Source organism: Pagrus major, chromosome 7 (assembly GCF_040436345.1).
Source record: "Pagrus major chromosome 7, Pma_NU_1.0".
Classification (NCBI taxonomy): Eukaryota; Metazoa; Chordata; class Actinopteri; order Spariformes; family Sparidae; genus Pagrus; species Pagrus major.
In genome coordinates, this window is record NC_133221.1 from 9,747,732 (window position 1) to 9,772,819 (window position 25,088).

At 39.7% G+C, this 25,088-nt stretch overlaps 2 protein-coding genes across 4 annotated transcripts; both read left to right on the plus strand.

The window, feature by feature from the left end:
- Positions 1-797: 797 nt before the first annotated feature.
- LOC140999481 (acidic mammalian chitinase-like) lies at positions 798-13,414 on the plus strand. 3 transcript variants are annotated; one of them, XM_073469896.1, is made up of 11 exons: positions 798-879; positions 965-991; positions 1,093-1,297; positions 1,372-1,428; positions 1,523-1,688; positions 1,767-1,891; positions 1,979-2,102; positions 2,872-3,054; positions 3,216-3,332; positions 3,461-3,593; positions 11,619-13,414. In XM_073469896.1, exons 1-11 carry the CDS (start codon positions 825-827, stop codon positions 11,972-11,974), a joined length of 1,548 nt encoding a protein of 515 aa, XP_073325997.1. In that variant the 5' UTR covers positions 798-824; the 3' UTR covers positions 11,975-13,414. The 3 variants fall into 3 exon arrangements, with proteins under 3 accessions (XP_073325997.1, XP_073325998.1, XP_073325999.1); XM_073469897.1 differs by lacking the exon at positions 11,619-13,414 and adding an exon at positions 4,373-4,988 and having other exon boundaries at positions 799-879; XM_073469898.1 differs by lacking the exons at positions 798-879; positions 965-991; positions 1,093-1,297; ... (5 more) ...; positions 3,216-3,332; positions 3,461-3,593 and adding exons at positions 8,272-8,491; positions 8,646-8,850; positions 8,939-8,989; ... (4 more) ...; positions 10,785-10,901; positions 11,032-11,164.
- Positions 13,415-17,815: 4,401 nt separating this feature from the next.
- LOC140999815 (acidic mammalian chitinase-like) lies at positions 17,816-24,812 on the plus strand. The gene is made up of 11 exons (XM_073470357.1): positions 17,816-17,875; positions 18,269-18,295; positions 18,425-18,629; positions 18,718-18,774; positions 19,551-19,716; positions 19,822-19,940; positions 20,032-20,155; positions 20,249-20,431; positions 20,573-20,689; positions 20,816-20,948; positions 24,099-24,812. Exons 1-11 carry the CDS (start codon positions 17,851-17,853, stop codon positions 24,257-24,259), a joined length of 1,317 nt encoding a protein of 438 aa, XP_073326458.1. The 5' UTR covers positions 17,816-17,850; the 3' UTR covers positions 24,260-24,812.
- Positions 24,813-25,088: the final 276 nt, after the last annotated feature.

Genomic DNA, 25,088 nt, shown 5'->3' on the forward strand with positions numbered 1-25,088 from the left:
AGGTGTTTTGATGTTATTGTTTCAATAGGTAGGCAGGGTTTAAGAAACTTTCAATACAATGTAGTCCATTACAACAACACCACAACGTTTCAAAACAGAGGTGGAGGATCATCTACAGTTTTAAGATGGAGACCATGTAATCACAACATCTCTGGTTCAACTCTGCATTTCATTTCTCTCTGCTCTAAATTCCACAGTAAAAAGCTTTCATGGTGAAATTATAATGTGAAATTTGACCACTGTGCTGTTTGCCAGCCATTTTGAACCACAAAGTTAGCTCAAAAGTTAGCCCTTGAGTAATCTTAATGAGTTTTGCATATAAAAACTGATGACTGCAGGGTTCTCAGTCCCTGTCCTAACAGGAATAAATTTAAACATGGCGGTTTCATGCTGTTTCAGTGAATTCAACTGGAATTCAGGGTCTGGCATTTGTTAACATTAATTATTCTGACCATATATCAACTGCCACACCTCATCAGCTGTCTACCCAATTCAAAGCTTCATAGCCAGACATTCATCGCTCATCCATCAGAGTAGAGAGATGCTCACAAGTTGGTTTGTTCCTGTGTAGCCTATGGAGACCCCGTGTCTTCTGCACGTGTCCTGAGAGATTCCTTAAAACAACAGAATATGATAAAATGTTGAGTTTTATTTGTGAGGTCTTTTTCAGTTTCTGTTATTTGGTTAACGATGAAGCAACAGGTTAGTGTGCTAACCTTTTGGTTAGACCATATTTGTTCCTGGTTAATGATTGTCATGGTTTGTTTATTTCTTCATCAGTAAGACAAAGACAACCCCTGACCCATTCACTGGATTTTTTTGGCATGACAAGAGCTCATCCAGGTACAACCACCATGAACAAGCTAATTCTAATTGCAGGTAAGGCACGAAGAAAAGCTTTAAAATGGTTTCTCAAAATCAGTTTTTCACCTGATATTTACTAACTAAACCTGTAACTTTGAAGGTCTCTGTCTTTGTCTTGGCAGTTTGGGTGAGTCATTACTCCACAACTGAGCAAAGAATAATTGTTAAATGTTGAGTCATTGATTATTCCTCAAAGATTAATGAAATAATTGTCATTCCAATGATTAGTCTCATCCTCCAGACTGGTTTGTTATTTCACCAACTGGTCCCAGTACCGACCTGGCAGGGGGAAGTTTATGCCTCTAAACATTGAGCCAAACCTGTGTACCCACCTGATCTATGCCTTTTCTGGTATCAACGGGGCAAATGAGCTGGTCACCATAGAGTGGAATGATGAGCAACTCTATAAATCCTTTAATGGACTCAAACAGAGGTCTGTCCAGAACCTTCAAGCATTATCTCTGAAAAATCATCATAGCTAGATACTTAATTTGGATATTCCCACAGGAATGTAAATCTAAAAACACTCTTGGCAGTCGGAGGCTGGAACTTTGGGACTCAAAAGTAAGATATTTATCAGGAAAAAAATCAATAAAGATCAATGTACTGTATGTACAATCTTCTTTAGATCACCTTTCTTTCCCTGAATGCTATCCAGATTCACTACAATGGTGTCAACACAAGCCAACAGAAACACATTTGTCCAGTCTTCTATCAAACTACTGAGAAAACATGGTTTTGATGGACTTGACCTGGACTGGGAATACCCCGCTGCAAGAGGAAGTCCTCTGGAGGACAAGCAGAAATTCACATTGTTATGCAAGGTCAGATTCAGAATTACTGTCCTGGTGCTCAATTTATGTTTAACAGAACCATGAAGTGACTTTCCATTGATTCTACAGGAACTCCTAGAGGCTTATGCAGCTGAGGGAACAGCAACTGGCCGTCCCAGATTAATGATCTCTGCTGCTGTGTCTGCTGGGAAAGGAACCATTGATGCTGGTTATGAAATCGCAGAGATTTCAAAGTACACTGAATTATGAATCCACACATGATCCCAATGATATGCTCTTATGATGATTTGGTGAATTTGATCTAACATGCATTTTATCAGGTACGTGGACTTTATTAATGTCATGACGTATGACTTTCATGGCACCTGGGAGAGTGTGACAGGACATCATAGCCCCTTATACAAGGGATCCCAAGAGGTTGGGGATCATGTTTACTTGAATACTGTGAGTACCAGAATTCAGTTTTTTAGCTGGATTATCTTATTTCAACTGTCTTTTGGTTGCTTTCTCAGTACATGCATTTCCATCCACATGTTTTTAAATGTATTTTCAATTGGCACATACAAAAAAATTACTGGAAAAACTGGGAAAGTAAAGACGATGAAAAATTGTGAACTTTTGCAAATTAATCCTGACAATGACATAAAGCATGGGAATTAATCGTCCACTGAACTTTCTGCTCCACTGGAGCAATGTAAAGTGAAATACTGACAATCATTGAGGAGGTTATTATATTAAGATGAAACCTTCCCCGTCTCTCTCAGTTGCATACACAAGCCTATACAGTTGTTTAATGCTGCTGTACTGTGGATTTCTGTCTGAAGGACTCAGGTCCTGAAGGTCAGATTTTCTGCAACAATCCAAAGGATGTGACTTTCTCAAATGCCTCTCTCAGCTCCACTAACAGAGAGCAACAGTAGCAAAGCTTAATATAGAAATGGAGTCCATTGACATAAACTATCGACCAACTTCCAGCACATCCCGTTTTCTTTCATTTTATGTTTGACGGCCGCTCTTTTAATCACACCTTCTCATTGCGCCATCTTCTTCTGCATTGGCTTAATGGACCACATCTGGAGAACTATCACCACCGACTGTCACATAAAAGTTGCAGATGGAAAAACAAATTATTTCGGATTTTCTTTTGCTGATTTAAAATGTGCACTACATTTGAAATTTGACCTCTGCGTAACTCTTCCTAATCATATTTCAGGACTTTGCCATGAGGTATTGGCGGGACAAGGGAGCACCTGTAGAAAAACTAAACATGGGCTTTGCCACATACGGGAGAGCATTTCGACTGTCTACTCAATCCAGTCAGGTTGGAGCTCCAGCCAGTGGTCCTGCTTCTGCTGGTACTTTTACCAGGGAGGCCGGCTTCTGGTCCTATTATGAGGTGAAACTGGCAACAATTCTTTGAGTTTAACTGTCAGTCTAATTTTCTTATAAGTAACTATGTTGCTGATAAATATAAAAACTGGTTTTATTTTATTATGAAGTCATCATAGAGAGCATTAATACATTGGTTTGAACTTTAAAATGTAACTCTCTTTTCAGATTTGTGGTTTTCTTCAAGGGGCCACTGTCCACTTGATTGCGGACCAGAAAGTTCCGTATGCCATCAAACAAAATGAGTGGGTTGGATATGACAACAAAGAAAGTTTTGCAACTAAGGTAGTCAAAGTCAATTAAAGTGTTGCTCAATTATTTTGCAAGTTAGGCCTACCTGATGTCTAGTTCATATGAATGCAATGTTAAAGTGCATAAGTACATCCTTGTTGAGGTTTTTCTATTTGGTTCAGGTCAGTTACCTAAAAGACAACAGATTTGGAGGAGCTTTTGTCTGGGCTCTGGATCTGGATGACTTTAACGGACAGTCCTGTGGACAGGGAAACTATCCCCTCATCAGCCACCTACGCTCTCTTTTAGCTCCAGGTAAGAAAGAATTACACACTGATGCCACTTGACATTACCACCCACCTGAACACCCTTGCAGACCTATTACACCCTCCGCCTCCAAATTCCCCAAATTCCAATCCATTCGAGCAATCATTGGACATGCATGATCTGTGAAAACCTAACCGTACCAGGGCGTTGGCGGATGGTGCTTTGAGTTCTGTGGATTGCAAAGTGGGGCCTCAATTGATTGGACTACTTCAGGTACCTCCCAGAGACTTTAAATCCGATCTGGGGAATTTGGAGGTCAGGTCATTGCCTTGAATTCTAACCCCTTATGACCAAAGCAAACTAAATGCTGGTATAGAGCTGGATCAACCTGTGAACCTTCCAAGAACAGGTTTGCTTTTCCACAGGCACGAGAGCCATCATATAGTCATATCATTACATCAGATGTTGCTTTCAGACCAGCAAAATGTTGGTGCTGCTCTGGAACGTTTTTTCATGGTAGAGAGACAGTCTTTTGGCTGTTGAAAAGTGGGTCATTGCATGAGTGCTGTTGCCTTGAGGGGATGTACTTGTCTGCTGCAGTTTTTGGTGCGTGTCAAGTGGCACACATATATTCCAGACCCCAGAGTTTCTAGTATGACATTGGATTGTAACAAGATGACCAATGTGATCACTTCACCAGTTAGTCCTTCTACTGTTAAAACTTTTGGGAATTAAAATATTTCCTTTATAATCCACAGAGATAAATCTCTTAACTTCTGTTAACGTTGACTGTGTAGACTGCTAATAATTTACCATTTATTTCACAGATCTTCCTCCCCTTCCCACAAATCCAGGGACCTCGTCTACCAACACAGATCCACCTCAAACCACACCTCGTCCTAGACCTACAATCACTCCATCAAAACCCACAGACAGTCCCAACAACTTCTGTGCAACAAAGCCTGGTGGGGTTTATGCCAAACCTGATGCCCCAGGTTCCTTTTACAATTGTGCCAATGGCATGACCTGGATCCAACACTGCCCAGCTACCTTGGTCTTTCGAGATAGCTGCAAGTGCTGTGGCTGGCCCTAAAGGCTTGCATATCATTTTACATTCAACAAGCTCTTACTGGGCAAAAATCACCATTCTTTTATTTACAATTTCATCAGTCTTTTTCTGTTAATTTCATTTAACAATGGGAATGGGGTACTTAAATGCAACTGATTACCTTCAAATCTGAATTACGACTTTTTTCCACTCAGGATAGCTAATTAAACCTTATGTATTGCATTAAACACACAATGGTGAGCCTTGCAAGAGCATTAGCCTCCGGGTGTCTTTCTTTTACAATATACTACTGTATTATCATAATGGTCATAGTGTATACTAGTGTATACTTACGATAATAAAAACATCCAAGGTAAATACCTCGGTCAAAGATGTTGTGGTAACAGCTGTGTCCGTTTGTTTGTCGGTCTGTCACACTAACCTCCAGCTGATTTTTAAAACTCTTAACAAAAGAGACAAAAATAACCTTTTGGCTATACTGTAAATATGCTAATGTTAGAATCTGAAGATTTTGCAAATGCAAATCATTTATTGTACTTTCACAGCAGTGAACTTAACCATTTGTCAACTCCTGTCACCTGCCTTACAAAGCTTATTGTCAAACTTCATTCCTGTCAGTAGCAAGACTCTCCTTGTAAGAAGTTACATTAAGTGTTATGCCCTGCCTCCCTTTAGTTAGCATTACTGTAATGCTGCCACTTATCTGAATTATGAGATTAGAAACTTGTCATCTTCACAAAACAGGTATAGCAGTGTGTATGTCACGCACTTGCGCTGACGTTCTTGTTGACCTTTAAAATTTAACAACAAGGTGGGCCTGTGTGACTTAAAGGGAGATGCATATCCAAGGTGCAGCAGAGGGTGATTAAGAACATTCTGCTCACTGGGCTTGAATTTGCAGATATCTTTGCTGGTGTATAAGGTAGCACATTTCTTTTTGCATTAAGATGCCATTTATGTATGTCGCCACACCACTTGTGATTGTATAAACAGAAGGTAGCAAGGAATGTGAGATAAAAAAAAAAAAGGTTAGAGAGATGAAGGAAAACAAAAGAAACAAACCAAAAAAGGCATAACACACATTATTCTTAATGATCACACGTCACTATCCGCCAAAACTCAATTCTAGCTACTTTATAGTGTCAAGTAAACAAGATTATAAATTGAATTTGCTGTACAGTATAAATTTGGTTAGACAGTTAAAAAAAATGTTTTAATACTGTTGTAACATCTCCTCAATGCATTAAGCTACCCCTTATTTTGCTAATTGTTTTTCTTTTAAGTTTGATTTGTAATGCTGTTTTTGCAAGTCAAAACTTCCCACAAGTACTAAAATACTGCATCCAAGCAGCCCCTTCCAATCTACTCTCTAGGATTGCCACACAGAGATAACATATCTTCAACAAAAACCTGCATATCTGTTTGTTTAACTTAGTTACAGCCAAGACAGCCCTGTTAATCTGTTTTCTCAGCTTCTTTTTTATGAGCAATAGGGTTGTAAATTAACACAAAGGTAATGCAGTGTTGATTATTTCGTACTGAAGAATTCTGGTTGTGCTATTTTAACTCAAGTGCTTTAATGGGTTTTAGCGGCCAAGATAGGAAAAAGTGATATTTCAAAGTATGTTAATATTGCCTAACCTAGTGAGGGTGTCACTGGTATGATTCAATGCTGCTTACAAAAATATAGACTTGGCTCTAGTAATGGCTGTAACTGTATTGTAAGGTGTTTTGATCTTATTGTTTCTATAGGTAGGCAGGGTTTAAGAAACTTTCAATACAATGCAGTCCATTACAACAACACCACAACGTGTCAAAACATAGCACAGAGGTGGAGGATCGTCTACAGTTTTAAGATGTAGACCATGTAATCGCAACATCTCTGGTTCAACTCTGCATTTGAATTGAAATTATAATGTGAAATGTGACCACTGTGCTGTTTGCCAGCCATTTTGAACTACAAAGTTAGCTCAAAAGTTAGCCCTTGAGTAATCTTAATGAGTTTTGCATATTAAAACTGATGACTGCTGGGTTCTCAGTCCCTGTCCTAACAGGAAGAAATTTAAACACGGTGGTATCATGCTATTCAGAATCAGAATCAGAATTCCTTCATTAGTCCCGCTAAAAGGGAAATTTGTGCGTCACAGCAGCCAAAGGACAGTAATATAACAATAAACAATAATAGTAAAAAATAAACAATATAATAAAAAGGTAAGAAATAGAAATACTCGTATATACATACTATGTACAACAGTGTGGGCAGTGTATTATTAATTAATAATAAATATGGGTATGAAAATTGCCCAGTGGGTGCAAACCAAAATGAGAAGTGGTTTCAATGAATTCAACTGGAATTCAGAGTCTGGCATTAGGTAACATTAATTATCCTAACCGTATATTAACTGCCACACCCCGTCAGCTGTCTACCCACTTCAAAGCTTCACAGCCAGACATTTATCGCTCATCCATCACAGTAGAGAGACAGTATACACTTCTTTCACTGATATCATTGTAAGTATTCCTTTTAATCTGATTTTACTTAACCACATATCCACTTAGTTGATCCTATATATATTGCTATACCTGCTCTATTCCCCACTAACTTGCTAGTTTAACTAAATTTCAGGGAGGAGAGTTGAAGCTACAGATTTTTTTTTAAAATCTGTATTTATTCAGGGTTGGTTCACTTTTTTACAGGGGCATCCTGATCACAGTCACACAGTTGCTTTTTTTCAATTCAATCAATTTTAAAGTTTTGATTATGACTTTTTAAGTTTCTTCAATGATTCCAGAGGCTGTTTGATCACTGAGAAAATATTTTTTAAGCCGGTTCAACTTCAGAGTTCCATTTTCCTGCCAGTATTCTCAGTTTACTTTCAAATTACAGGGTGCAAAATGTATTATTTTCTCGTCTGGCCAAATGACATGTGAAGCAATGGAAATCGACAGCAAATATGTAGATTCCCATTGTTTGTTTGTTTTTTGGCTGGTGAGTAAAGCAAATCTACCAGCCACTTGCATATTTTACCCACATTTGGCTAGTTGCTGGTGCTGATGTTGAGCCCTGTATGCTTAGTATTAACCATGTGCTATGCAACATTTTTTTCACAATACATGATCTGTCATGGTATGTGTATGTCTGACTTGAATTTTTTTATTGTTTTGTTTTTTGTTAGTTTTTTTTTTGTTGCTGCAATTAGACATCTATTTCTGCTTATCCACACAGTAAAGAAAATGTACAGGCTCACTCTAACTGCAGGTAAGGCATGACAGTCAATTAAATATTTCCATCAGGGGGCAGTTTACCCAAATTACATCAACACATAACACATATTTTCTTATTTACCTCCACTGGTATCTAGCCCTGCCAGAGATAATGTTTGTTTTGTTTCACAGTTTGTTTGTTTGTTTTACAGTTTAAAACTGTAGTTAGAAAATTCACTCACATCTCTGGTAACACTTTATATAAGGGTACTCATATTATCCATTATTAGCATGCATATTAGTTGCATATTTGCTCTTTATTAGTCATTATAAAGGCTTTACATATTCTAAAACTACTTGGCCATATTTCCTTCAATAACTTCCTACTATTACTATGACTGCGTATTGATAGTTAGGAAGCTGTTGTACATGATTTACAATCTTAATATGCTTTGCTTAGTATGGGCCTTATTAGGTGGTACTAACAAAAGAATAGTAATATTCCCTTAGTAACAAGCAATATAAATGTTGGCTATTCTAATGTAACAAAACACAAAACTACAAGCGTTAATAATTGTAATTGGATGAACTGACTTGTTAAGTATGTTTTTTAACCCCACACTGACCAAATCTGTCTCTTCTGAAGGTCTCTGCTTGCTCATTGCCAGCTTGGGTAAGTTTATGACATGCATTTCTCATAATCAAGAATACTTCTAGAGGTTTTATAATGTCCCCAAGCCAATAATTGTTCGTAAACAAGGATCCTGATATAATTGATGTCTTCAAAAAAAGAAATTAAAGTGCCATGATTTTCCTACATGCTTCAGCCTCCTCCACCAGGCTGGTGTGTTATTATAACAGCTTTGCCGAGTACAGAACTGAAGATGGGAAGATCCGGGTCTCAGATATCGATCCAAACATGTGTACCCATCTGATCTATGCCTTTTCTGACATTAACGACCAACATGAGCTGGTTCCCAGAATTGAAACTGACATACAAAACTATGAATCTTTTAATGGACTCAAAACCAGGTCAGTGTTTTGACCTTTAAGTATGATGGAAATTATGTTGAATTTTGTGTTTGTTGAATGCTCTTTTCTAAACATTATGCCCCTGCAGAAATCCACTGCTGAAAACCCTGTTAGTAGTTGGTGGCTGGAGCTCAGGAAAGTAAGTTACTAGAAGAAGATTTATGCCTTAATTGTGCCATTGCACGTGCAAAAATGTGAGATGCTTGTAACTGATAACAAAATAAACATAATTTCATGAGCAGGTGCAAACAAAATATGTGACGTAATTTGTTGGAAACTACGTAATAATGGCAATTTACACTTAAACATAGTCCAACCAACAGAAATATTTATACCTGATACATTCATTACATTATGTGAAACAAACCAAGGTTGCTGGAAAATAATCACACAAGTGTGTGAATATCTAAGTGGTCAGTATTATTGGTAGCATTAAAAATTATTTTGTGATCCAGATTCACTACAATGGTGTCAACACAAGACAACAGAAACACATTTGTCCAGTCTTCTATCGAGCTACTGAGAAAACATGGTTTTGATGGACTTGATCTGGACTGGGAATACCCCACTGCAGAGGACAAGCAGAGATTCACAGTGTTATGCAAGGTCAGATTCAGAATTACTGTTCTGGTGCTCAACTTATATTTGACAGAACCATTAAGTGACTTGACATGATTCTACAGGAGCTGCTAGAGGCTTATGCAGCTGAGGGGACAGCAACTAACCGGCCCAGATTAATGATCTCTACTGCTGTGTCTGCTGGGATAAGAACCATTGATGCTGCTTATGAAATCACAGAGTTGGCAAAGTACAGGGATATATTGTTCCTTATATTTTCCCCATAATATCTCTTATCACGTTTTGGTGAATTTGATCTAACATGCATTTCATAAGGTACGTGGACTTCATTAATGTCATGACGTATGACTTTCATGGCACCTGGGAGAGTGTGACAGGACATCATAGCCCCTTATACAAGGGATCCCAAGACATTTGGGACCATGTTTACTTCAATACTGTGAGTACAGGGATTCATTTCTTATCTGCATAATCCAATTCCAGTTAGTGCATTTCAATTCATCTGTTTTTAAGCGTAATTTCAGTTGCACATACAAAAACATGAGTGGAATCACTGGTAATTTAAAAATGAACACTGAAATATTTCAAATATTTACTTATGGTGTACATGAAGCATGTGACTTTATCAGTCCACTGAAGTTTCCGCTCCACTAGAAAGGTAAACAGTAGCAGTAGAGGAATACATTAAGATCTGTGATTACCTATGAGCGGGCTGCAACATTCCTCAAATAATACACAAATCAAACAAAAATGTCCTATTTCCATCTGGCCTTTTCTTTGTTTGAGGTTTGACTGCCACTCTTTTAATTATGTCATCTCATTGTACCTTCTTCTTCCACAATGGTAGAGAATTAGTGCCACCAACTGTTATTATTATTGTTACTATTATATCTTCTAATATTTTTCCTTAAAGTTGTGAATGGAAAGATGCATTAATGTGCATTGTCTTTTGCTGATTTCTGAAAGTTAAGATAACATTTGTGCTACATTTGAAATTTGACTGCTATGTATCTCTATTCACATTTCAGGACTTTGCCATGAGGTATTGGCGGGACAAGGGAGCACCTGTAGAAAAACTAAACATGGGCATTGCTACATACGGGAGAGCATTTCGACTGTCTACTCAGTCCAGTCAGGTTGGCGCACCAGCCAGTGGTCCTGCTTCTGCTGGTACTTTCACCAAGCAGGCTGGAGTTCTGTCCTATTATGAGGTGAAACTGGCAACGATTCTTTGAGTTTAACTGTCAGTCTATGTTTTGTCAGTGTCACTGATAAAATCTAAAAAGGATTTTTATGAAGTCACCACAGAGCTTAAATCCATTGGTTTAAAATTTGAAATTTCAACCTTTTGTCAGATTTGCACTTTTCTTCAAGGGGCCACTGTCCACTTGATTGCAGACCAGAAAGTTCCATACGCCATCAAACAAAATGAGTGGGTTGGATATGACAACAAAGAAAGTTTAACAACTAAGGTAGTCAAAGTCAATAAAAGTGTTAATCAATTATTTTGCAAAATACCGGATGTCTAAGTCATGTTAAATATGATGTTAAAGTGCATACAGTACATTGTTGCTTAAGTTTTTTCTATTGTTATTTGTTCAGGTCAGTTACCTAAAAGACAACAGAATTGGAGGAGCTTTTGTCTGGTCTCTGGATCTGGATGACTTCAATGGACAGTTCTGTGGACAGGGAAACTATCCCCTCATCAACCACCTACGCTCACTTTTAGTTCCAGGTAAGAAAATATTACACAACGTTTAGGCCAATCCTAAAAAGGACTAGGATTGGAAGTCAATAACATTGACCATCTCCTTACACTACAATGTTCTGCTTGGAAACCTTGGCTTCTGGCATTCATGTGGACCATACAAGCCCACCTAATAAATCACCGCTGCATACTAAGTACAACCTCTCATGGCAACATCACTACTTAATAGCAGTGGCATCCTAAGCAGGAAAAATGCAGAAATTGCTCAGGACTGGCCTAAGAACGGTGGCAAAGAACTTGAGGCACTGACACGATGACCAATGTGTTTCCCTTATCAGTTAGTCCTTTTACCTTTGTGTCCTTTAGGTGTATATTGTGAGATAAAATGTGTCTTTTATATTCCACAGAGCATTAATCTCTTTCCTTCTGCTGACTTGTCTTGACTGTGCAGACTGCTAACAGTTTACAATCTCTTTTACAGATCTTCCTCCCCTTCCCACACCAGAAACCACCACAAACCTTCCCACACCAGAAACCACTACAAACATTCCCACACCAGAAACCACTACAAACATTCCCACACCAGAAACCACCACAAATCCAGGGACCCTGTCTACCACAAAAGATCCACCTCAAACTACACTTGGTCCGACACCTACAACCACTGCTTCATCCAACATCCCAGACAACTTCTGTGCAACAAAGATTGTTGGGCTTTATGCCAAACCTGATGCTCCAAGTTCCTTTTACAATTGTGCTAACGGCATCACCTGGATCCAAAACTGCCAAACTAATTTGGTCTTTCGAGATAGCTGCAAGTGCTGTGACTGGCCCTAAAAGTTTGCACATCATTTTATATTCCGCAAGCTCCTATATCTGTCAGCAATGAGCAAATATCACCATTCTTTTTATTTGCAATTTCATGAGTGTTTTTTGTGTTAAGTTCATTTAACAATGGGAATGTAGTACTTGTAGGAATTATTTTTTTCTAAATGCAACTCTTTACCTTCAACTTGGAACTTTTTTCCACCTAAAGACAGCTAATTAAACCATATCAATCACATTAAACACACGGTGATTCTTAGAAGAGTATAAGCTTTTGGTTTTCTTTCCATTACAGTATAACACAAATTATACATAAAATGTACTATTATCATAACATACCCCAGTTAAGAAATTCAGGGTTGAAAAAAGATAGAAATAAAGCTTGGGTGCTGGCTAGATCCACCGTTGGAGATGGGAACTGCCAAACTTTTAGACGTTTTAGAATAATACTTGTACTGGTGAAAAGGGCTAAATCTACCTACTATTTGAAAAATCTGTCTGACTGTGAGAATACCTCAGCACAATTCCAGAAAGTGGTCAAATCTCTAAGAGGCATTACTATACCCTCTCCATCAACTCATGTCTCCATCTCTATTTCTGAAGTAAAGGGGGTCTAACTTACAAAGGAACTTTCTTTTTCATTTAGGACTTCAATCTTGAAGTTTACCATGCCTCGTGTGATTCAAAGTGTGTGAGGGGCTTTTTGGGCGTAGACCAATTAGACCACTACCTCTGCAGCATTCAGTCACTAAAGAGAAACCAAATTGAGCACGTCACAGATTACAAATTCCTGGGCATTTGGCTGGATGACAAGCGTTCATTTAAAACACGTGTTAGAGCTCACAAGAAAAGTGAGAATTAAAATGGGTGTACTACAGAGGCTTCAGCCATGCTTCTCTCTTGAAATCAGAATTACAATTATTCAGTTGAATATATTGTCAGTTTTAGGTTATAGTGAAATTCTGTATATGCACACAGACACTTCCACACTGAAATCACTAGACACAGTTTATCATAGTACTGCCTAAAAATAGTCACACTAACCTCCAGTGAACATTAAAGAAAATGTATATCATGGCAGTCTTGAGTTCCAATTATTTCTACTGCTCTCATTTTAAAGGAATGCTAAATCAGGCTAGAATTGAGGTTTTGGAATGGTCTTCCCAAAGTCCTGACTTGAACCCCATCTAGAACATGTGAAATGTGCTGAAGAAACAAGTTTGTGCCAGAAAGCTGACAAATTTAGTTAAACTTCAATGATTCTGTCAAGAGAAGTGGTTAAAAATTCAGCCAGAGGACTACTAGACGCTTGTGGATGGCTATGGAAAGCACCTAATTGAGGTGAAAAAAGGCCAAGGGACATTTGACCAAATATTAGAATTACTGTATGTATATTTTGTAGATTTGGCCATATTTTCAGAAGACCTATAATAAATTCATTACAGAACCAAACTTCATGAATGTTTTTTGTTCCATACAGCTTGTGGCTGTAAAACTGTTTAAAACTGATTTTGTAAACGTGCATCATTTATTTTACTTTCTTAAAAACAGTAGTTAAAAAAAAAATAATGTCATCTGTTGTCAAATACCTGACTTTAAGCTTAATGTCACACCTTGTAGAAAGTTAACCTGAGCTGGTATGCCCTCAAAAGAATGTTGCTTCCCTTTAGTTACAGCTGTACTATAATGCTACCAATTATCTGAATTATGATATACAACAAGTATATAAGTGTGTGTGTCATTCCCTTGCTCTGACGTTCTTGACCTTAAATTTAACAACAAGGTGCAGGTGTGGCGACATACGTACATGAATGGCATCTTAATTGCAAAAAGGAATGCGCTAAATTATACACCCAGACAAAATATATGATAAAACATCTGTGTGCAGATTGTCCTGTTATGTGTTCACCTGCGAGCAACACACATGATGAACATTCAACCTTTTTAACAGAGGCTGGCAAGGAAAGTGAGAGAGGGGAAAAAAAGGAAAACAAAAAAATCAAAAATAGGCATAACACATATTATTCTTAATGATCACACATCACCGTCCCCCAAAATTCAATTCCAAAAATTAAATGGCAAATTGAGTTCAGCATACATTATAAATTTCGTTAGATGGTTACATCCTATTCCAACTTTTTGATACTTGTCGCAACACCTCCTCAATGTTTTCACTTCCTGTAAACTCTTTTTACATACACTTACAGTAGGTTTATAAAATAACAGGCCTATGCCTATTGAAGGCAGATGAGAGCAGCTGATTATTCTCATTTAGAATATTGGGCAATTTATGTGCTGTCTAAATCAGAAAAACAACTCACCTCCCTAAGAGAGTCAGGCTGGTTTTTTATTGCACTTCATTTCATTTTTCATGCAAGAATATAAAAGATGCAGGTAACCCCATTAATGCTTATTGTTTTTCTTTAAGTTTGATTATGTTGTTTTGATAATGCTGGTTTTGCAAGTCAGAACTTCCCACAAACACTAAAAACACCCCACCTGAGCAGCCCCTTCAAATTTACTTGTACTTTTAACAGGATTGCCACACAGTGATAACATATCTTCAACAAAAACACACATTTGTTTTTTTTAACTTAGTTACAGCCTACCTAGCCATCTGTTTTCTCAGCTTATTTTTAAGAGGGATATGGTTGTTAATTAACACACAATTATATGCCAAAGGTAGATAATTGTGTTGGATATTTCACATTAAAGAAATCTGATTGTGCTGTTTTAACTCAGGTCTTTCACTGGCTTTAAGGGCCCAGGTGGAAAAAAAGTGATGGTGAAACCATATGTAAATATTACCTAACCTAGTCAGGGTGCAGCAACAGGGTGCAGCAACAAGTATTTCACAAAGACCACTGAGCCATGACTGAACTTACAAGCTACAAGTAGTTTGGAATCATGCTGCAAACCAACTCAACATAGTTGTGTACTTGTCTGGTTTCCAGATTTGTCTGTCAACTGAGGCTTCCAAAATACACAAGATTTCAAGTTAACTTAACCTGCGGATTAACAGATAGGTCACATAGCTCAATCCTGAAACCTCTAAAATGTCTATTCAAACAGAAGGAAAAGTAAGAACTAACGCTGTTTTAATAACAAAATACACTGCTGTTTTTCAATAGAATGCAAAAACAACAAGGTGGTAGGTGTGCGTACCAAAGTGGGTGGGTGTGCATTTTTGTTGTGCTTTAAAACCTTGTATTAGCACATGCCTTTTTGATTACACTTTTTATTGCATATCAGTCAATCACTGCTTCCTTTGTCACTGAAGATAACCTTTTGTGGGGTGTGTTTCTTCTTTGTTATTCAACCACTGTGTAATTAGATGTGCCGTGCATGATGGTATGCTGTTGCTCATACCGACTTGCTCTGTTCATGTATTGTTACTTTGTCTTTAACAATTATTGTAATTTGACAAACCTTACATTATATCGTGACGTTATTAACATATTTGTTGAGATCAGAAAGTCTATTAGCAGCTATTTCTTGATATACAGTGGAAAACTAGCCATGCCTTCGATGCTGCTAACATAATTATAGACTTGGCTCTATTTATAGCTGTAGCTATTGTGAGGTGTTTTTAATGTTTTTGCTATTATTTCTCTCTGCTCTGATTTTTAAGAAAAAAAAGTACCCCAGAATTATTCCACTTACATTGTATTATATTGGGCAAGTAATTACAACTTTCTGGTCACTCTGTACAGATATTCAATTTTGTTTGCCAGTCATTATGTTCTTGAACGACATAGTTAAGTCAAAACTTAGCTCTAGAGAAACCTGAATGAGTCTTGCATATTAAAACTGATGACTGCAGGGTTCTCAGTCCCTCTCTAGAGTGAAAGAACGGTACTAACAGGAAGAAGTTTAAACATGGTGGTACCATGTTGTTTCAGTGAATATTTGCATTCATAATCAAAAGGGCCTGGCATAAGGTGTCATTTTGTCACTGTTTCCGTCACTGTCTAATTGCTTTGGAAATTGCAGCATTGAATTAATTATCCTCACCCTTTACTAACTGCCTGTCAACTATCAACACCCTTCCAATTTAAAACCACACAGCCAGAAATTCCTCAATCATCCATCAGAGTAGAGAGACGGTATATGCATCTTACACCACCAACATTGTAAGTATTCCTTTTAATTTGATTTTACTTAACCGCATTTTGCAAACTGCTTAGTTATTCCTGTGTACATTGCTATACCTGCTCCATTTCTAACTAACTCACTAGCCTAACTAGCCAGATCTGAAGGTTAATCCAGCAGGAACGTATCTCTTTTCTCTTTTCATTTTGTTGAACCTAATGTTAGAATTATTGCGTGTTGTGCCAATTATGTGAATGTTGTCATAAAAATCACAAGAAAACTTCAAGGCACTCTCTTGTAAACCATCAAAATGTCTTTACTGTCACACCATGGTCAAGAAAGACCTTTAAAAAAAGCTACGATGCATTTTGGCATCAAGATTTCAAAAAAAACATTTTGTTGTTGCTGTGTAAGGGAAATTCTCCTTGTCGAGGTAGAGAGTTGCTAATTCTCCGAATGATTTTAGACTCAGTGTGATGAATCAGATCTCTTTAATACATGCAGCATGGAGAGAAGACCTGAAGTGTTCTCTCCAGTCTTCCAAATGTTTCCTTCTTAAATACAACAGGAACATACTTTTACGACAGTCATTATTCACTTCTTCCCAAAACAATGACCCCCTGATGTTTGTTTTGATCATGCCTTTGCCAGGGAAGTGACCATTTGATGTTTTATTGGAATGTAAATGTCATCCTATCTACCTTCCTGTTAACACCTCAGGCGAAGAGAATTGCCCCTCATATGACTTTCTGACCTGTTTTTATACTAACAAACCCACACCTTAGGTGAAGGGGAATTTCCCCCTTCAGTAATCTGATATCTGGGCAAGAAGTCTTCTGACAGTGAAGAGGTGTAGCCAAGACCGAAAGTAACTTGCAAAAAAAGAGGTGACTCACATGTTTGTGTTTGCCAAACTAGTTTTTCCTCTGTCTCTTTCAAAGCAATCATTTAAACATCTGTAATTAGAGTTATAGTGTATGTGTGGGTGTGCAGGGCATCACCTCCTGTCCACTCCTTTTTTTTCTCTTTTAAATTCCATCAATGTGTCTTAAAGTTGTTATTGTGCATCCTTGTGTGTTCTTCAATGATTCCAGAGGCTCTTTGATTAGTGAGTGGATCTTTGGAACAATTATCCTGATAAAGATGAGTAAAAATATCCTGGATTGAGTAAGAAAAGGTGGTCAAGTGCACTGATGGCGGATTGCTATCTTGATCAGCAGAAAGCGACAGCACCGTAAACCAACAAAAAGCTGGTCTCAAGTCAAAGACGTAGTCTGTTTCCTGCTATTTAAAGAACACAGGAGGTCAGGAGGTTACATAATCAATTAAGTTTACCATCTGTTCCTCGTGCGCAAATGCGCATGTTAATGTAGAGATACCCACATAATTTCTGCTGCTGCATTAAGGATGTATTTCACCCTCTCATCCCACCCGTTATTGATCAGGATGATACTTTTATGACCAGTCCCGCCTGATCCACGGACTGAGATCCGCGCGGACACACACACACACACACACACACACACACACACACACACACACACACACACACGCACACACACACACAGATCAGACACACATCAGACCATGTGCTATAGACCGTCTAAATAGGGTCCTAAGAATACTTTTGGCTTGTGGCTGGTGCTAATGTTGAGGCCTGTATGCTAATGATCAACCATCATGCTATGCAACAGTTTTATTATGTGTTGTGGTATTTATCGTGTTTATATATTTTTTTAAGCTTTTTGCTGCATATAAAACACATTTTTCTATTTCTGCTTATCCACAGCAACAAAATGTTCAAGCTCACTCTTACTGCAGGTAAGACACGCCAGTCAAGTAAATGTTTCCTTAAGGGGTCAGTTTACCCAAATTACATGAACACATTACATTCTCACTTACCTCCACTGGTATCGAGCCATGCAGATGATTTTTGTTTCGTTTACCCATGTGTTTGTCTCTAAGATTACAGTGAGGACACAGTGTACATGAGTGGAATTTGATTTGGTTTTGCAGAGATCTCAAAGAACCATAACTCATTAACCTTGAAAAATTAAACCAAACCTGTCTGTAGTGCTAGAAACCATTAGAAGTAAGTGAGAAAACCTGTGGCATTTTTTTATTTTGTATTTTGGATGAATTGATTTGTTACACTATGTTTATTTATTTATTTATTTTTTATCCCTAACACTGACCAAATCTGTCTTTTTTAAGGACTCTGCTTGATCATCGCCTGTCTGGGTAAGTTAATGACAAGCATTAATCATAATCAAAAATCTTTCTAGAGGTTATATAATGTCCCCAAGTCGTGGTATAATTGATGTCTTTAAAAAACAAATTATAATGCCTTGATTTTCCTCCATGTCTCAGCCTCCTCCAAGAGGCTGGTGTGTTACTACGACAGCTCAGCTGAAAATAGAGCTGAGGACGGGGAGTTCCGGGTTTCAGATATCGATCCGAACCAGTGTACACATCTGATCTATGCCTTTTCTGACATTAACGACCAACACGAGCTGGTTCCCAAGAGTGAAGCTGACATACAACGCTATGAGTCCTTTAATGGACTCAAAACCAGGTCAGTGTTTTAAGACTCTAGGTATGATGGAAATTATTTTAATTTTGTGTTTTGTTAAATGCTCTTTTCTAAAATTATCTACCCACAGAAATCCGCTGCTGAAAACACTGTTGGCAGTGGGTGGCATAACCTTTGACACAAGAAAGTAAGTTACTTACAACAACATTTAAGCCTTATCTGTGCCAGTGCACAAGGCAAAAAAGTGAGATGCTGGTAGCTGATAAAAAAAAATTTCATGAGCAGGCGCTAACAAAATACGTAACATACATTTTTATACAGACTCTATGTAATAATGGAAATACAGACTCATTCAGGGAGGGTTGATTTGGCTCTGATCTGGAGATTTTATCACCGATCTAAGAAAAAACATCCAATCAGGGCTAAAGCCTATTAAAAACAAAAGTGTAAACTTAGCTTAAAATGGTGACGTTAATAAGTTAAACTTCACTCAGCCTACTTTATAGATCGGAGCCCCACTGCTCATGCCGAACCCATTTGGCTCAAAGACATTTGTATCGCACTATGGATCAAAGTCAATCTATCACGCCCTACCCATCTTAAATCAACACTGTGACTGGCCTTCCACAAACCAGGATGGAAAGAAATCTGTCTGAACAGGAGGGAAGGCAGACGCATCTGCCAGAGCAAATGAAACATGAGAAACATGAAATTTGTCTAGTTACCACGCTATTTTTTTTTTTTTACTCATACTTTACCTGAACCTAAAAAAAAGGTTGGTACTGTGACTGCCCATTGTAGTTATGTGGAATATTTTCACTATGATTCATTATTATGAGTAAAACATGGTAACCAGACCATTTACCTGAGGCTGGATATTTCTGTTTGTACACGTGCTTTGTGCTGCTCTATGCATTTGTGTTATTCTACTTGAGAGCACTGTTTTGTTCAAATCTTTAACAGATTCAGTACAATGGCGTCAACACAACAAGACAGAACAAAGTTCATCCAGTCTGTTATCACACTACTGAGAGAAAATGGGTTTGACGGGATAAACCTTGACTGGAGGTACCCCGGAGGAGCTCGGAGCCAACCACAGGACAAGCAGAGATTCACACTGCTGACAAAGGTCAGATCCTGAATTTCTCTTCAGTGAGAAACATGATGAGAAATATGCCAAAAATACAAGGTTTTATACTTGACTCAGACTGAACCATGCTTCTGTGTTGTATAGGAGCTCAAAGACGCCTTTGAGGCTGAGGCAACTAACCGGGAGAGATTAATTGTCACTGCTAGTGTCTCTGCTGACAGAGCCATCATCAATGCCAGTTATGAAGTCGCACAGATTGCAACGTAAAAATAAATTAATGTAATTCTTGACTTTATATCCATGATTATCTGGTGTCATGTTTTGGTGAGCTTGATCTCCTCTGCATTTTATCAGGCACCTGGACTTTATAAACGTGCTGACATTTGACTTTCATGGCCCCTGGGAAAATGTCACAGGACACCACAGCCCGTTATATCGGGGATCCCAAGACACTGGAGACAATATCTACTCAAACACTGCAAGTACAGGAATTCATACTTCAACTGCCTGGATACCTTTCTATTTAGAGACGTTCTATCATTGTAATAGTTATTTCTTTTCAACATTTTAGGACTCTGCCATGCAGTACTGGGAGGACCAGGGAGCACCTTCACAAAAGCTAAACTTGGGGTTAGCAACATATGGGCGCGCTTTTACCCTCTCCTCTGCATCCAGCAATGTTGGAGCATCAGCCAGTGGTGCTGGTGAGGACGGCTGCTACACTGGTGTAGAAGGATTCTGGGCCTCTTATGAGGTAAAACTGCATGATTTAATATATTTATATCAAAAGCCTTAATATGATCTAACCACTTGTACTGTTTTTCTTACACCAAATTTCTGTTCATTTTAGAAGCGTTCATTAGATCTGATTATGTCATTTGACCCTTCATTTCAGACTTGTCTTTACCTTGAAGACGTTACAATACAGGTGATTCCTGATCAGAAAGTTCCATATGCCACCACAGAAAACCAATGGGTTGGATTTGACAACAAAGACAGCCTTGACGCTAAGGTAATCATTTGATTATTTTTAACTATTGCTCAGTATTTCCTTGACAAATGATTGGTTTAGCACAAGTCTGGATATTTTTCCAAAATGACTTCAGCTGTTGAAGTGGTTTCCTTTTCATCTTCTCAGGTCAGTTACCTAAAAACTAACAACTTTGGAGGAGCTTTGGTCTGGTCTCTGGACCTGGATGACTTTAGTGGAAAGTTCTGTAAACAGGGCAACTTCTCCTTGATCAGCCACCTGCATACTCTCCTGATTCCAGGTAACCAAAATGCAAAAAGTGTCTACGCTGTCAGTGGGTGGTGGGTTTCAGTAAGTCATGACAGCGTCAAAGAGTGATGAACAAATATCTTACCCTTTTTGTTTCTTTTAGGTTTTCCTGACCTTACCACTCCAACGACAACCAAGCCAACAACCACAAAAACTCCCCCAACCACAAAAATGCCCACTACGACAACCACAGCTTCTCCTACCACAACCACAACAGCTCCCCCTACCACGACCACAACTGCTACTACCACAAAAACAACAGCCTCCCCTACTACAACTGCTACGACCACAACCACTACAGCTCCTCCTACCACAACCACTAGAATGCCCCCTACTACAACGACAACAGCTTCCCCTACCATAACCACAACTGCTACAACCACAACCACAAGTCCCTCTACCACAACAAAAGCTCCCCTTACTGCAACCACAACTCCCACTACCACAGCTACAACAGCTCCCCCTACTACAACCACAACCGCCACTACAACCACAACAGCCCCCCCTACTACAACCACAACTACCCCTCCTACCACAACCACTACTTCCCCTACTACAACCACAACTGCCCATACCACAACAACGGCTCCTCCTACCACAACTTCCCCTACTATAACCACAGCTCCCCCTACCACAGGTACAACAGCTCCCCCTACTACAACCACTACAATGCCCCCTACCACAACCACAAATGCTCCTCCTACCACAACCACAACTGCTACTACTACAACCACAACATCCCCCCCTACTACAACCACAGCTCCTCCTACCACAGCTACAACAGCCCCTCCTACTACAACCACTACAATGCCCTCTACCACAACTACAAATGCTCCTCCTACCACAACCACAACTGCTACTACTACAACCACAACATCCCCCCCTACTACAACCACAACAGCTCCCCCTACCACAACCACTACAATGTTCCCTACCACAACCACAACTGCTACTACCACAGCCACAGCTCCCCCTACCACAACCACTACAATGCCCCCTACGACAACCACAACTGCTACTACCACAACCACAACAGCCCCCCCTACTACAACCACAACAGCTCCCCCTACCACAACCACAACTACTACTTCCACAACCACAACAGCCCCCCCTACTACAACCACAACTGCCCCTACCGCAACCACAACTCCCCCTACTACAACCACTACAGTGACCCCAACCACAACCACTACAATGCCCCCTACTACAACCACAACAGCTCGCCCTACCACAACCACTACAATGCCCCCTACCACAACCAATACAATGACCCCAATCACAACCACAACAGCTCCCCCTACCACAACCACAACTGCTACTACAACGACCACAACAGCCTCCCCTACTATAACCACAACCCCCCCTACTACAACCACTACAATCCCCCCCACCACAACTACAATGCCACCTACCATAACCACAACTGCTACTACCACAACCACAGCTCCCCCGACCACAACAGCTCCTCCTACCACAACCACTACAATGCCCCCTACCACAATCTCAACTGCTACTACCACAACAGCCACCCCTACTACAACTACAACTGCCCCTACTGCAACCACAACTCCCCCTACTACAACAACTACAATCCCCCCTACCACAACCACAACAGCTCCCCCTACCACAACCACAACTGCCCCGACCACAACCACAACTCCCCCTACTACAACCACTACAATCCCTCTGACCACAACAACTACAATGCCCCCTACCACAACCACTACAATTCCCCCTACCACAACCTCACCTGCTACTACCACAACAGCCCCCACTACTACAACTACAACTGCCCCTACTGCAACCACAACTCCCCCTACTACAACCACTACAATCCCCCCTACCACAACCACTACAATGACCCCAACCACAACCACAACAGCTCCCCCTACCACTACCACAACCACAACTGCCCCGACCACAACCACAACTCCCCCTACTACAACCACTACAATCCCTCTGACCACAACAACTACAATGCCCCCTACCACAACCACTACAATTCCCCCTACCACAACCACAACTGCTACTACAACAACCACAACAGCCCCCCCTACTACAACCACAACTGCCCCGACCACAACCACAACTCCCCCTACTACAACCACTACAATCCCCCCTACTACAACAACTACAATGCCCCCTACCACAACCACTACAATGCCCCCTACCACAACCACAACAGCCCCCCCTACCACAACAACTACAATGCCCCCTACCACAACCACAACAGCCCCCCCTACTACAACCACAACTACCCCTCCTACAACAACCACTACTTCCCCTACTACAACCACAACTGCCCCTGCCACAACAACAGCTCCTCCTACCACAACCACAACTCCCCCTACTACAACCACTACAATCCCTCTGACCACAACAACTACAATGCCCCCTACCACAACCACTACAATTCCCCCTACCACAACCTCAACTGCTACTACCACAACAGCCACCCCTACTACAACTACAACTGCCCCTACTGCAACCACAACTCCCCCTACTACAACCACTACAATCCCTCCTACCACAACCACTACAATGACCCCAACCACAACCACAACAGCTCCCCCTACCACTACCACAACTGCCCCGACCACAACTCACCCTACTACAACCACTACAATCCCTCTGACCACAACAACTACAATGCCCCCTACCACAACCACTACAATTCCCCCTACCACAACCACAACTGCTACTACAACAACCACAACAGCCCCCCCTACTACAACCACAACTGCCCCGACCACAACCACAACTCCCCCTACTACAACCACTACAATCCCTCTGACCACAACAACTACAATGCCCCCTACCACAACCACTACAATGCCCCCTACCACAACCACAACAGCCCCCCCTACCACAACAACTACAATGCCCCCCACCACAACCACAACAGCCCCCCCTACTACAACCACAACTACCCCTCCTACAACAACCACTACTTCCCCTACTACAACCACAACTGCCCCTGCCACAACAACAGCTCCTCCTACCACAACCACTACTTCCCCTACTACAACCACAACTCCCCCTACCACAACAACAACAGCTCCACCGACAACAACCACAGCTGCCACTACCACAACAACAACTCCCACAACAACCACTACAGTTGCTACGAGTAGTTCTGCAGGAACTACTGGGACCCCCTGTGATGGCAAGAGTCATCAGCGTTTCCCTGTCCCTAACGACCCAACTTCTTTTTACAACTGTGCGGGTCAGAACATCTTCATTCAACAATGCCAAACAGGTTTGGTCTTCAAAGTAAGCTGCGACTGCTGTGACTGGCCATGAAGAATTGCACATGAAATAATTTCACTGTCCATAAGTGGCAATATTTATTCTTATCAACAAATGGGTGGCATTGTAAAAAACAAACAAAAAAAACTGTTATTCACTGTTAAATTACAGTTTTTTAGGCTTCAGTAATCTAGACATAATCTAATAAATATAATTTGCTGAAAACTAGCATTTTCAGATGGATTTCCATAAATTCTTTGTCCCAACAGAAAAAAAGAAAATGATTAAATTAAATCTCTTTTATTTTATCAAATCTCTCAGCTAACAAACAAAAAAGCTGTGCATTCAGGCCATGATACATAACCTTTCAGTATTTAATTACATTCACTTTGATCAATTGCAACTGTGTATACATGTTAAGTGTGGCAACATCTTCTCACCCATGACTGTCAATATACAATATTTATTTCATTTAACAATATATAACATGTACAGCATGTACTGTGTACTTACAATTGTTATCCTGTTGGTGTCTGTTAATTTGACGTCTAGTTAAATCATTTGGATGTGTATGTTCTGTTGTTGTTTTTTTCTGCCATCAGTCAATCTGACCAGCCCTACTAATTATATGGTTGTTTTAGTTACATGCCATTGCTGGCATTGCTAACTCTATTGTATGGGTTTCTTGTTGGTTTACATTTAGGTGAGTGACTGAGTGATTGGATTTGTCTTACATAATGACGCAAATGTTGTGTATTGTACATATTTACATACTGTATGTCTAAATGTAAATACGTACTAATTAATATTACAAAATGACTAAATTAATAATAATAAATTAATGAAATACCACAAGTATCAGCACATTGTGTTTTGTCCTGTT